General features: G+C 34.7%; 1 protein-coding gene across 1 annotated transcript in view; it reads right to left on the bottom strand.

Moving 5' to 3' along the window:
• The window catches only part of LOC122811200 (EF-hand calcium-binding domain-containing protein 4B-like), a 1,881,211-nt gene that overhangs the window by 204,578 nt on the left and 1,663,232 nt on the right, over positions 1–13,401 (bottom strand). The window contains exon 13 of the mRNA XM_044082881.1: positions 1,044–1,317. Coding sequence (XP_043938816.1) covers positions 1,044–1,317 — 274 coding nt within the window. The remainder of the gene's footprint in view (positions 1–1,043; positions 1,318–13,401) is intronic.

Below are 13,401 nucleotides of genomic sequence, written 5' to 3'. Positions count from 1 at the left end.
TATTATACTGCTTTGTACATACTACTGTCTACAATATTATACTGCTTTGTACATACTACTGTCTACATTATTATACTGCTTTGTACATACTACTGTCTACAATATTATACTGCTTTGTATATAGTACTGTTTACAATATTATACTGCTTTGTACATACTACTGTCTACAGTATTATACTGCTTTGTACATACTCCTGTCTACAATATTACACTGCTTTGTACATAGTACTGTTTACAATATTATACTGCTTTGTACATACTATTGTCTACAGTATTATACTGCTTTGTACATACTACTGTCTACAGTATTATACTGCTTCGTACATAGTACTGTTTACAATATTATACTGCTTTGCTCATACAACTGTCTACAATATTATACTGCTTTGTACATACTACTGTCTACAGTATTATACTACTTTGTACATACTACTGTCTACAGTATTATACTACTTTGTACATACTACTATCTACAGTATTATACTGCTTCGTACATAGTACTGTTTACAATATTATACTGCTTTGCACATACAACTGTCTACAATATTATACTGCTTTGCACATACAACTGTCTACAATATTATACTGCTTTGTACATACTACTGTCTACAGTATTATACTGCTTTGTACATACTACTGTTTACAATATTATACTGCTTTGCACATACAACTGTCTACAATATACTGCTTTGTACATACTACTGTCTACAGTATTATACTGCTGTGTACATACTACTGTTTACAATATTATACTGCTTTGCAATGCTGAGAGACCTACACTCCAGCCAATGCATATCTGGCATGTCAGAAACCAAAGGGTTGAAATTTTGCTGAAAAGAGCACAAATTTATTGACATTAGTTACTCATGCACACTAATTGTGGCAACTTTCCTTTAGGGAGAAACAAAGGATAGATAACAAAGTCAAACATTGGTTTTAAGAAGAAAATAAAATATTTCTTATTCTTGTTCCCATCCTTTTCTTAGCACAACATATACAGTTCAGTGAAACGCCACTTACTTGTTACAAATGCTATTTCTTACCACATGTTCTGTGCCTATGGGCTGACCCCTTGGTGATAAAGGCATCTCATCCAAATCCTCTCCATCTCCTTCAAGTGAAGCTGTAGATTGTTTCAATTCTGCTAGATTTATTCCTTGGGCCTCTTGTGGCACTGCTACACTGCCAGTTTGGGTAGGATTTCCCAGTGCTTGGCATCCATTTTCACTTTCATTTTCCAAGGGGCTTTTGAAAGATACATACCTACAACTCTTCCGAATGGGCTCAGATGTAACTTCTTCTGTTGCAGAGGGTGGGCTATAAAATGGTCCATTCATCCAGGATATAAAAATTAAATTGCTAAAGTTAGCTTAACCACAATTACAAATATAAACATTCTGGGTACTCTCAGATGCATTAAAACATATATTTATTTTCAATAATTCATTCTATTCCTCTTTTACAAGATTATTTAATTCAATCCATTACTTCTGATGATTCAGTGAAGCCGCGGTGGTACAGCAGTAGCATTGGTGCCTCACAGCAAGAGGTTCTCCTGTTCAATTCTCGGCTGGAGTGTGTTCTGTTTGGAGTCTGCATGTACTCCCCATGGTCAAGTGGCCTCCAAAAGACATGCGTGAATGGGTGTGCCTTCGCTGAAGGTTGGGCATCGGGCTGGCAACTAGTTACCATAACAATCTACTGCCAATCATTAGCGGACCGGAGTTCCGCTGTGGCGACCCCAAAAGCCGAAAAGACAAACAACTTTTGATGATTCAATAGGTAAGGTGAACATAAGTAACCTGACTGAGGTATGACAAGTAACAGACTTGTTTGGCTCAAAGATACATCAACTATAAAAAAAGCACAGCATAACATGGAGCATTTCTAGTGGGCAAGAGTATCTGCATATTAATCATTTCATATGCTTTTGATTATATGCCTAGCTGAGGAAGGAGGAAATGAGTAACTCCAGCCACTTTACACATCTCAGGAAATGGGGTCCTGGGTTAGTGTAATGCAAGATCGTGTAGACATCGATGAATGTTAAGCAACAGGCTTGAGAAAAGTCTGGAGAAAAACACTGAAACACAAGTTGTGTAGATTTGGGATAAACTGGGAAATTTCAAGTTATAAGTAGCTTAATGCAAAGTTAATCAATGGCCAAACTTTGCTCACATAATAAGGAATAATATAATGTTCAGGCAAAAAGGCTTCCACTGCAAATAGTATTATTATTTAAGGAAAAAGCCACAGAGTGCTGAGGTTCTTTAACTACCACATTGCAGCTCTGGAAACAAATCTATAGAAGAAAAGGATCACAGTTTACAACCATCGTTTTCAAAACACACCACAAAAATAGACTATCTCAAAAGTGATATGAACAAATCATACTGGCATTCTCCTTAGATTTCATATAATTATACTTACTTAAGAATTATTGTGCATATATGCTGTTAATTTTCTTTATTCTTCTAATACATTTGTCCTTTGTTCTCAAAAAGTTCCCCAGATACAGTTTATAAAATAAACTCTCAAGTTTTAGCACAGGCTATGATGTGTTCTTTAAATGACAGTTCTATTTGGATTGGTTTATGGATAGCACTTACAGCAATAACTGAACCTAAAGAACTCCAGATGGAATTTATGAATTTTGTTTAAAACATTAGCAATTTTATATCTTTTTTTCTGACATCTGATTTATCTCTTGTTATTTGCTGAATTTCTATGAACTTTCAACATAACAAGAAATTGATTACACCAGAGATTTAAGCACACTGTGTTTGGGTTCATACTTGAGAGTAACAGTGAAGACTGTTTAGAGGATGTAATGGGTTACTATCACAGGTAGCTGTTGCACTACTGAAACACTATGGCAATTTTATGTGCTGGTATGTTAATAACACAAGCAAGGGGAGCATAACTTGTGAATACACCTATACTAACAGTATTTCTCATGAAAAAATGACAAACCATGTTGTCTGTATTTTGTTTCTCTTGTATGAGATTTTCTCTCTTTTCTTGCCCTGTAATATTACAAGTGTGCAAAAATGTTGCTAGTGTTCAGTACAGCTATCTATATATAGACTGTAGAGCACTGCAGGACCAGTGACAGCATCATCATTACATTTAGAGCCTACACTGACATTGCAGCTGGGTACCATTGCACATGGTTTAAACCGTCTGCATCACTACTACTGACATATGTACATTTTGAAGAACTCCAAGTGGTCTACTAATGTCAGCAGTTAATCACTTCTAGATCCACTGAACTTATTAAGATACCTCTCACATCACTGTTACTAATATTCAAATTTAATAACACCCACATTGATCCAGTAGTTTAACAGTGGACTATTCATTTGAAGCAGAGCTGCTCAAACATGGCAGATTCACTTAAAGACTTGAACATCAAATACCAGTCTTCACTTAATACAAACTATACGAAACCAAACACAATGGCATAGTCTGTATCCATGATTCATAATCAAGTTTTATAAGACATAGTAAGTTCATATTCATTCCAGATGAGTCATTTCTTTAATCAAGTAGAAAAGAAAATTCATTAGATGAATTAAATATCTATAGAATGGTAGATAGAGACCAAGTAACCTGCTAAATATATTTCTAAGCTTCTACTGGATAAAATAAAAGTCCTTCATAACAAAGAAATGTGTACTCTGCTCAAAGGATATATCTGTTTTTGAACAAATAACCCGATTTCTTATATTCACTGAGTTGCATAACTGTTTTGTTCCCAAAGTAGAAATAAATTTACTAAGATCATAAAATATCAACAAAATTCATTCTAGAATGTCATGTTATAATGAACTTGATTCTGTTACAATTGTATCCTAAATCTTAATCCAATAAATACTTTTAGTATTGTGGAATATTTACTAAGAAAGCATTTCTGCAGCTGTTGAAGCAATTATCATTTGACATCTGAGTATATTAACTATTATGTCATAAGTTTATTAATAATTTCTTTTTGTTGCCATAATGCTTTTGTCATGCAAAGTGTGCTTTCTGATTCTAAAATATATAGGTTATTTTTGTGAAGACAATTTGATTGAGTCTTTTTGTCTCTCTCTCATTTGTACAGATGCTACATTAAGTTTAAGCACTAGGTTTAGCTTTAGGGTTATGGTTTTGCTTAGGTTTGGGACAGAGGTTTGGGTTAGAATTAGGATTAATGAGCATGCAGGGAAAAGCTTCTTTCCAATGGATAGAGGAGAGTTTGCTTGGCTTAAGAAATGCTGTATATTGTTTTGTGCGTCATATACTCCTCTCCACTGAGTATGCCCTGTGATAAACTTATTTTAAACTTTTCTATTTATGATTACTTTTTCATCCAAGGGTCTAGCACTATATACCTCTGAACTGGGTAAGGCAGCTACTGTAAAATGTCTAGTGAATTGACTTGATAAGTTGTTTTTACTGAGTTTGCATTCAGAGAGCTGACAAAAACATAGCAACTAGCAAGGCCATTCAAAAATATTTTTTTAAGATCTAACATTACAAACTATCCAGTCAAAAGTAAATAATTAACACAAACAGTACCAGCAATCCTAGTTTCACTACAGTTTCATAATATGTACCTTGATTTCTGTATTAATTTATTCGACAACAACAACAAAGGCCTCATTGCTGGGGTTGCTATAATTGTTAAGGTGTTTACCTCACAAGGAAGAGGTACAAGGTTTGACTCTCACTAAGGGATATTGGCTAGGCTTAAAATACTCATAAGGGCAGCATGCCTAGTAGTTACCACTGAACCTATTTTAAATTAAATGATCAAGCCCTGTTTCAGTTACTGCAGGTAAGGGGAAAAAAGAACAGCATGTATGCTGATGTAAGCTCCACATTTACAATTTTTAATACTGTTTATCAATGTTTTATCATGTTCCACTTAATTTAAGCTCATATATTACCCAGCTCCTTACTTCCGCGGTGGTGCAGCGGTAGCGTTTGTTGCCTCACAGCAAGAGGTTCTCCCGTTCATTTCTCGGCTGGAGTGCGGGGAGTGCCTTCTGTGTGGAGTCTGCATGTCCTCCCCGTGGTTGGGTGGGCATTCGAAAGACATGCGTAAATGGGCGTGCCTTTGTTGAAGGCTGAACGTCGAGCTGGCACTGCGACGTTTGTGAAAATCTACTGCCAATCATTAGCGGACCGGAGTTGCACTGTGGCGACCCCTAACCGGGAAAAGCCGAAAGACAACAACATATTACCCAGCTCCTTGATTTTTCTGCATTTTCATAATAATTTATTCTCTCATCCTTTTGCAGTCATCATGCTACTTTCTCATATATGACCTTTCTTTTCTACTATTTATTACATAGCAAAGTAGCATTTATATCAATCTATATCATGAAAGCAGGTATACATTATATCTAATACTGTATTTTAACAATAGCTGCAACAAGACGTGAGGCCTTGCTCAGCATTTAACACTCTCAGTCCATCCTGTCATGTCAAACATTAGTATAACACATATGCATACATGATTATCAAAAATTATAAGAAAAATAAATAATTAAATAATCTACAGCCAACAAAGATTGCCTTGGATTAATGTTTTAAAGGACCCAGTACTAATCAGCAATAACTTCCTCATAGGAAAGCATACTTTTTCACTATTCACTTACAATGACCATTTCATTCAGTCTACTTAGATGCCACTGCTCTGTTCACATGAGCCTTACAGGTGATTATATTTAGTAAAAGGATGAAGACGGTTTTGTGCCCTGAACGTGATGGATGTGAGGTCTTATCCCCTAATACCAAAGACTGTTTCATTATTTTAATGAAATGAGGATGGATGGGCTTTCAACAAAATGGTTTTCCGTGTAACAACCTATATCCCTGTTAACTATCTTCAGAGATTATGTTAACCTGATTAGCTGAATTATGCTTTATTTTCCTTTCAAAATAAAAACTGGCAGCTGATATTACATATATTAGCCCCCCCACCCCAAAAAAAAAAAAAATCATGTTTGCATTTGATATTGATAATTTCAAGCATCCTTGCTGGTCTCAACGAAACTCGCTCTACAGCCTATTTATGAATCATTCCCGAGTAACAAAAAACTAATGTTTTATATTTCTGTGCTTGCATTGGCTGTACTTCAAGTGTTTAGGGATACACATTAGCAATACTTTCAGCTTCTGACATGGATCAGTGTTGAAAACTGATGAAAATGGTTATGCATTTTTTTTTGTATGATATTTAGTATGAATGACACTCAAAAGCCCAACAGCAACTTTGGCCAAAATGAGTGGAACTTGAAGTAAACGTTTTGCAATAGCTCAAAGCCTTTTCATCCCAAAACAGAGGTATTTGACTTTATACTTCCCTTAAAAAGTATTACCCTCAAGTTAAATAAATAAATATACACACACATACACACACACACACACACACACATATATATATATATGTATACATATATATATATATATATATATATATATATATATATATACATATATATATATATATATATATATATATATATATATATATATATATATATATATATATATATATATATATATATATATATATATATATATATATATATATATATATATATATATATATATATATATATATATATATATATATATATATATATATATATATATATATATATATATATATATATATATATATATATATATATATATATATATATATATATATATATATATATATATATATATATATATATATATATATATATATATATATATATATATATATATACATATATATATATATATATATATATATATATATATATATATATATATATATATATATATATATATATATATATACATATATATATATATATATATATATACATATATATATACATACATATATATATATATATATATATATATATACACACACACACACACATATATATATATATATATATATATATATATATATATATATATATATACTTTATCCAATTCTACAAAAGCAACTTTTGAGGTTTTGCACTCTAATTGCTTTAGCAGGGCAATATGGGGTTCAAAAATATGGATTGACAATGCAGTTTGTAGCCTTAGTTAACTTATTACAAACTGTAACCTGGCTTACTGTGACTCAGGTGACTGGGGTTTGATTAGTGGCATCAACACTTACGAACCAGGTAAGTATGGGGAGCAGTGAAGGGGCATAGCCTTTACACCTATATTGAGGGGGAGCAAAATGCTCTGCAAACTCTGGAGTGGATGGAGTTGGTGTGATTTCTTTGGTGGACAATGAGAAAACCATTATAAATGCTTTCCAGGATGGTGGGGCCACTTGGAAGCAATGCCACTTCTGGAAGTGAGGTGTACCCTTTACGGTAAGTTCCTTGTCTGACCTCCCCCCAGCTCTTAGCTGAATGCATACAGGAGAGGTTAGGATGCCTGAATGCTGGCCTCTCTCAGCTGACTCTTACCACTATGGTGGGGAACAAATCACTACATTGGTCAGCAAGAGGCTGATAACTGGCAGCTTGTGAGGCAAATAAATAAATAAAAATATCAAGTTCTTCCCTAAAATATAAGAAAAGAGAAAGGCCAATAGGAGCAATCCAAATGCACAGTCTGATACTGTTTATTTCTCCATATCATAAGTGCACAGTAAATGAAAAGATGAGGTTTATTAAACTTCCAGTACTGTGTTGTTTTTTTCTGAAATGGGCATGGCTATAGTTGAGCATTATGCTGTCAGTTCTAACGGATGCTTTGTACAGCTAATTTCTTGATATACCTTTGACTTATGGCCATTGTAAAAGAACAGATTTCATTTAAAAACTCAATTCCTATAGGAAAATGTCTAGCTCTAACTCTCAGCTTGTCATATTTTAGTTATGCCACAGAATGTAAGTATTTATATGTTTAAAGAAATGTAACTATAAGAAGGAAAACAGGATTCTTCTGTAAAGTTTGGCACTAAGGAGATTTTGTCTGGTTACCCTGAATGAAGAGAAGAAATAATGGCCATATTAATAGGTAACAACACAGTCATAACAACACTGACCTGGAATGTATGAAAAATGAGATGAAATTAAGTAACACTGAAGTTTTAGGCAACACTTTAGTTATGTTATTAAATGTGGGATTGTTCATTCAGAAAATAGTTGAACAGCGCAGAAAATATGGGACAACAGACAAGAAATCTGCCCTACAGTTTTTACTTATAACACAATAATTTCTTCCACATTTCTATGCTGTAATGACCATTTTGATTATACTCAATGTAATTACATGGAAGGGACCTTGCTGTTGCATAAAAAGCAGGTGTAATATAAAGTGTAACCAAACTTCAGTGACTGAAGGGCAAAGTGATGGGTAACTATTTGCCTCCAGCTGATGTATTTTAAAAGAAAGAGCAGGTTTGATTTATACAAAAGCATAGATGTTTGTTTATTTAGCAAGCAACAGGCTAAAAAGCACACACATTTTAATAAAGATACAGTATTCCTTATAACATATGTCTTGGACAGACCAAAAAAAAATGACCACAACAGGTATAGAAACAGTTGTAGAAATCAAAGCTTAACAACTGATCTTATCTAACTGACATTTGATATATGTTAAAATGTTCACTGTTTTTTTCAATAGAAGAAAAATACTTTAACAGTGCTTTCTTCCTCTATCATTTTATTAAGGCACATGTTTATCTCTATCATTTACAGAGCATACAGACAAAGAGCTGTCATACAAGCAATGTTAAGTTTTTTACATATCAGTATGCTTTGTATATTTTCTCACTGCTATGATATTCAATTTTAATTTCAGTAACAGGTGAATATTATAAAATAATGTAGTAATTGTAAAATCTGTCAACTGTATCAGACATTGCATAAAGTGAGTGATCTTCTTTATTGTGAAAAATTAGTTCCATGATTGTCTACTGATTCTGCCTTGAAATCCTACTAAACAGTTAAAATTTAAATTCTAAACAAGCAGCTTTAGTTCTAGATTAAATTGTAAGAATACAGAGACCTTATGTGCCCTCTCCCAAGATGACTTGGTGTAATTCATGCCCAGTATGCCATTTGTTTCTACAATGGAAATAAAGTGCTGGATGGCTAATCACGCACAGCGTTATAGTAAAGGTATCTGTTTTACTTTTTGGTATCTGTGTGTGGTATGTTATCCAGTTACAAACGAGTCCTCTGCAATGTTTCAGTGTGCTTGAATTCCCAGGGTAGAATGCATCTACCCATTATTTCACTCTGCTCTGTCCAAAACATCTATCTGCTACAAACAGTGTAGTAGTAGGGGACTTGTACGGGATCACTACATTCATGGAAACGAAGGTATTACCTAAATCTAGCATATGGGAACAGAACTTAAGAAATCATATGCCCAAAAAAGCAGCAAATGTTCATTTCACAACTCAGCATAACCAAGAAAATTAAATATCATAAGCAAAGTTACGATTTGGTGTTGGCTTGCAGTAAATATGGATGAAGTCTCAAACTTCTGATTCATCAAAGCTCTTTCACCTGACTCTAAATTTCTTTAAGAAATGGATAGATAAATTGTGTCATTCCAAAGGGATTGAATATGTGTAAGTATGGAAAGTGCTGATCGACAAGCCAGCCTGCTTCACCAGAGATGCCCTGCATCTCTGTCCTCAGGGCTTCAACATACTGATTAAGACTTTGTATGCTCACGTATTGCCTTTTTTAGGAAACATCCATTACTTGGATATTGGGTAAAACTGGTCAGTACTAGGAATCTCACCTAAAGTTTGTCCAATGTTGTGACCTTCTGGACAACCAGGGAAATAATATTTGTGTAGTCATTGAAAACTGGTTGCATTCGATTGGCAGCACTCGCTCCATACGAGTGTGATGTATCTGGGGTGCCCTTACCACTATCTTGATCCATCTGGGAGCAGTGAAGGAGTATCGGTATTTAGCAGTTCCCTCAATATCTTGTGCCATATTCCTCATGACACTGATTTGGAACTCCTGCATATCTTAATCACACTAAATAATGACAGTTTCCAAATTACTGCTAACAATAGATCCCCTTCAATGTCTCCTGATAATCAGGGTAATAGCCTTGTAAGTTGAATTCTGTATCTTTTAATCACAAGTACCCATTTATTAACTGGAAAAAATATACAACAATTAAAAATATACCCTTCAATTCCTTGATTTTCATCAGTAACAGCTCCCTAGATTAAATAGTCCAAATTCCCACAAGAAGTGATGACATACTTTACTGTGTCCCTACAAATGTTCTCTTCCTACGTCTCTATTAATGTAATTTCATACTTAATCAGATATGACAACCAAATTAATTTTCCCCACAGAACTACCTCCTTCCTGCCCATTAATTCTACCATAATCAGAGATTACACCAAAGCCAACCTAATGCCCCTGTTGAAAGGCCTGAAGAAATTCAAAATTGTCCTCTTTCTGCTGACTAAATCACTAAGGCAGCTACATTTACCTCCAACATCAAAACACCTCTGCAGAGAATTCCATCTCCATGCAAATAATGGGCTTTCAAAAATAAACCCTTGTGGTGTAACCCTTGAATAAACAAACTCATACAAATGATTGGCCACCTCTTGTCAGAAGCAGGTACTTAGGCAGGTCTGAAAAAAACTGAACACAATGTTTGAAACACCAAGGCTGGATATGAACTAATCCGAGGAAAACCACAAGGTCTTTTTAAGCTATGTTAAATGTAGAAGTAACAGTCAACCCAGCACTACCTTTTTCTGATACCAAAGCCACAGCAAACACTTAGGTGAAAAAGTCACCCCTCTTTTTACACCTGTGTTCCCAATGAAGTACAAAAGTTGTAGTAGATATATGTTTTGGACAGAGCAGAGGGAAATAATGGATAGATGCATTCTAACCTGGGAATTCATATGTGTATGTCTAATAGTTAATGTGTTAGGTTCTCTGTGTTTAAGAAAGGTGAGGTTTTGGGCAAATAAAGGATCTAGTTATTTTTTCTTTTGTACCAGAGAGATTAAGTAATCATGATAATTTGAGTGTATTATAATTTTTGTGGTGTACTGAATAACATGACAGAGCTATTCTGAGGGTTGATAGTAAATGTATCCACATGAACTCAATTCCAGAATGAATTCATTCTGAAGTTCATGTTTGAGAAGAGATGGGTTGTGATTGGCTTTGGTCAGGACATCATTTGTATATAAGGTACAGGTAATCTAAGGGTGGTTCCTGTGATGATCATTTATTAAGAGAGAAAAGAGGAATGGACCAAGAACAGATCACTGAGGTACACCTTTATAGGTTGAATAAGAGATATAGGTGTTATTAGGCCCTAAAAATGTGAAAGTTCTGTTGGAGAGAGAACTTTGAAACAATTGAACAACATCAGATGAGAAACCTGTTTTTTTAGTTTGTTTAGCAAGCAGGTGAGTTCAGTATCAAAACTTTTTCTAAAGTCAAGCAAAGCTTAGAACTATGGTGTAGACTATTTTTAGTGAGGAAACTATTGAATATGAATGAAAGAAGCTTACTGAGTAGTTTACTTCCTAGTCTAAAAATATTGGGATGAATGGGTGATAGAAGCAATCAATGTTTTTAAGATGTTATTTAACATTGGATCTGGTAATGGCTTTAAATGAAATGACAGAGCATTCAATTATCTTGTGTAGGGGGAGTGTGAAATGGAGGGGGATGGGTTAAGAAACAGGAGTAGTTATGCAAGGTAATTAAAACAGGGGAAGATACCTCCACAAACAGACCCATCACCACTTGAGTCCCGCAGGGTTCTGTGCTGGGATCTCTCATGTTTAGCATCTACATTTTTATAGTAAAAGCCAATACCAAAGGGTTCTGACTGACTACGTTTGCAGATGACTGCAATTTAGGAGCAGTTATTAAAACCCCAAATGACTTAGCCATCATGCAACTAGAGAGAGGCCCGATCTATGCAGTTCTGTAAGAAGGTAGCTGACAGAGTTGCCTGGGATGGTTCTTGTTTGAATTATTTTGAGAGAGATTTTCTTCTTCTTACTTTTAAGGGCCTAGTTAATAATGATGAGACGGTGATCACTGAGAGAGTTGGGTAGGAAATATAAGTATTGCAGCTTTCCTAGTGCTTGTTAAGAAGAGTTTCAGGTACTGGCTCTGGTTCTTTCAGTGACTTGCTGTTTAAAGTTGTGTGATGCAGCTAATTTACGGAACTATGTTTTCTGGGAGCCTGGTCAGTCCTGGTTAAGAACACCTAAAATCAGCTGTTTATGCTACCTTGTGTGTTGAAGAATGTCATCAAGAATTGTTTCAAGCAATGCAATGGTGAAGGTCAAGTAATGCAATGGAGAAGTGGCAGAATGTAGATTACAGAAATGAATAGTTTCTTGTGTCTACCTAGTGGTGTTTGAATTACCAATTACTTAGGAGCATTCATATGAGTAGAACTACTTTCTGATACAGGAGTGGAAGCTAAAGTAGCATTATTTTTGATACATGTTCCAACTCTTGTCGATTGCCTGGCCTGTTGTACTTGAGTATGGTATAGCTTGAGGTAAGTTATATGAGGATGCAGGAGGAGCCAGAATTTAGATAGGGCTATAATTTGTTTAGAACACAAATCTATTCCCTTTTGTGATTAATATTGCCATGTTCATGTACCCTAATGTTCATAGGTACATAGTTAAGTACTAGGCTAACAGTCCTTGTGGGCCATTTTAAGCCTAGCCAATTACCTCATGTGAGAATCAAACCTTACATCTTTGTATGTAAGGTAAACACCTTAACCATTATGCCAATCTCTCACCTGTAAAATAGGTTCACAGATTAATACTAGGCTAACTGCTCTTGTGGACCATTTTAAGCCTAGCCAATTAACCCATGTGAGAAACAAACCCTGCACCTTGCGTCTATAAGGCAAATATCTTAACCATTATGCCAACCACAATCTAATGTGACATTTTTTGGTATTTGGTATGTTTGGGGAAAAACAAGCAGGACAAGGGTAGATATGAATAGGTGTAAATACAGAAAAATGTGTAACAGCTGCTGGAATTAAAAAAAAAAACATGTAGATTACTGTGTTGGAGTATATGCACTTGTAGTATTGCTGTGAGCAAACCCATTGTGTGTGTGTGTGTGTGTGTGTGTGTGTGTGTGTGTGTGTGTGTGTGTGTGTTCCTGTGTTTTCCAGGAGATTTGCAAATGTGACATTTGGAATATAGGATTTCTACAGCTCTAAACATTCTTGTTTTCTGTTAGATCTGGTTTTAGAGTGCTTTAGTTTGGGGGTCTGACCATAATTTTTTTATTAGGCTGAGTTTTTCATCTGTTGGTGCCATCATTGTTCTTCTACAGGTGCCTGACATCATCATAATGAATTATTTTCAGTATAAAAGTACTTTTCACTTCAGATTCT

The sequence above is a fragment of the Protopterus annectens genome, chromosome 9.part0 (genome assembly GCF_019279795.1).
Source record: "Protopterus annectens isolate FY-2018-M chromosome 9.part0, PAN1.0, whole genome shotgun sequence".
In the NCBI taxonomy this organism is placed as follows: Eukaryota; Metazoa; Chordata; order Ceratodontiformes; family Protopteridae; genus Protopterus; species Protopterus annectens.
The sequence above is the reverse complement of the archived record's forward strand: the minus strand, read 5'-3'. Positions and strand labels throughout refer to the sequence as shown.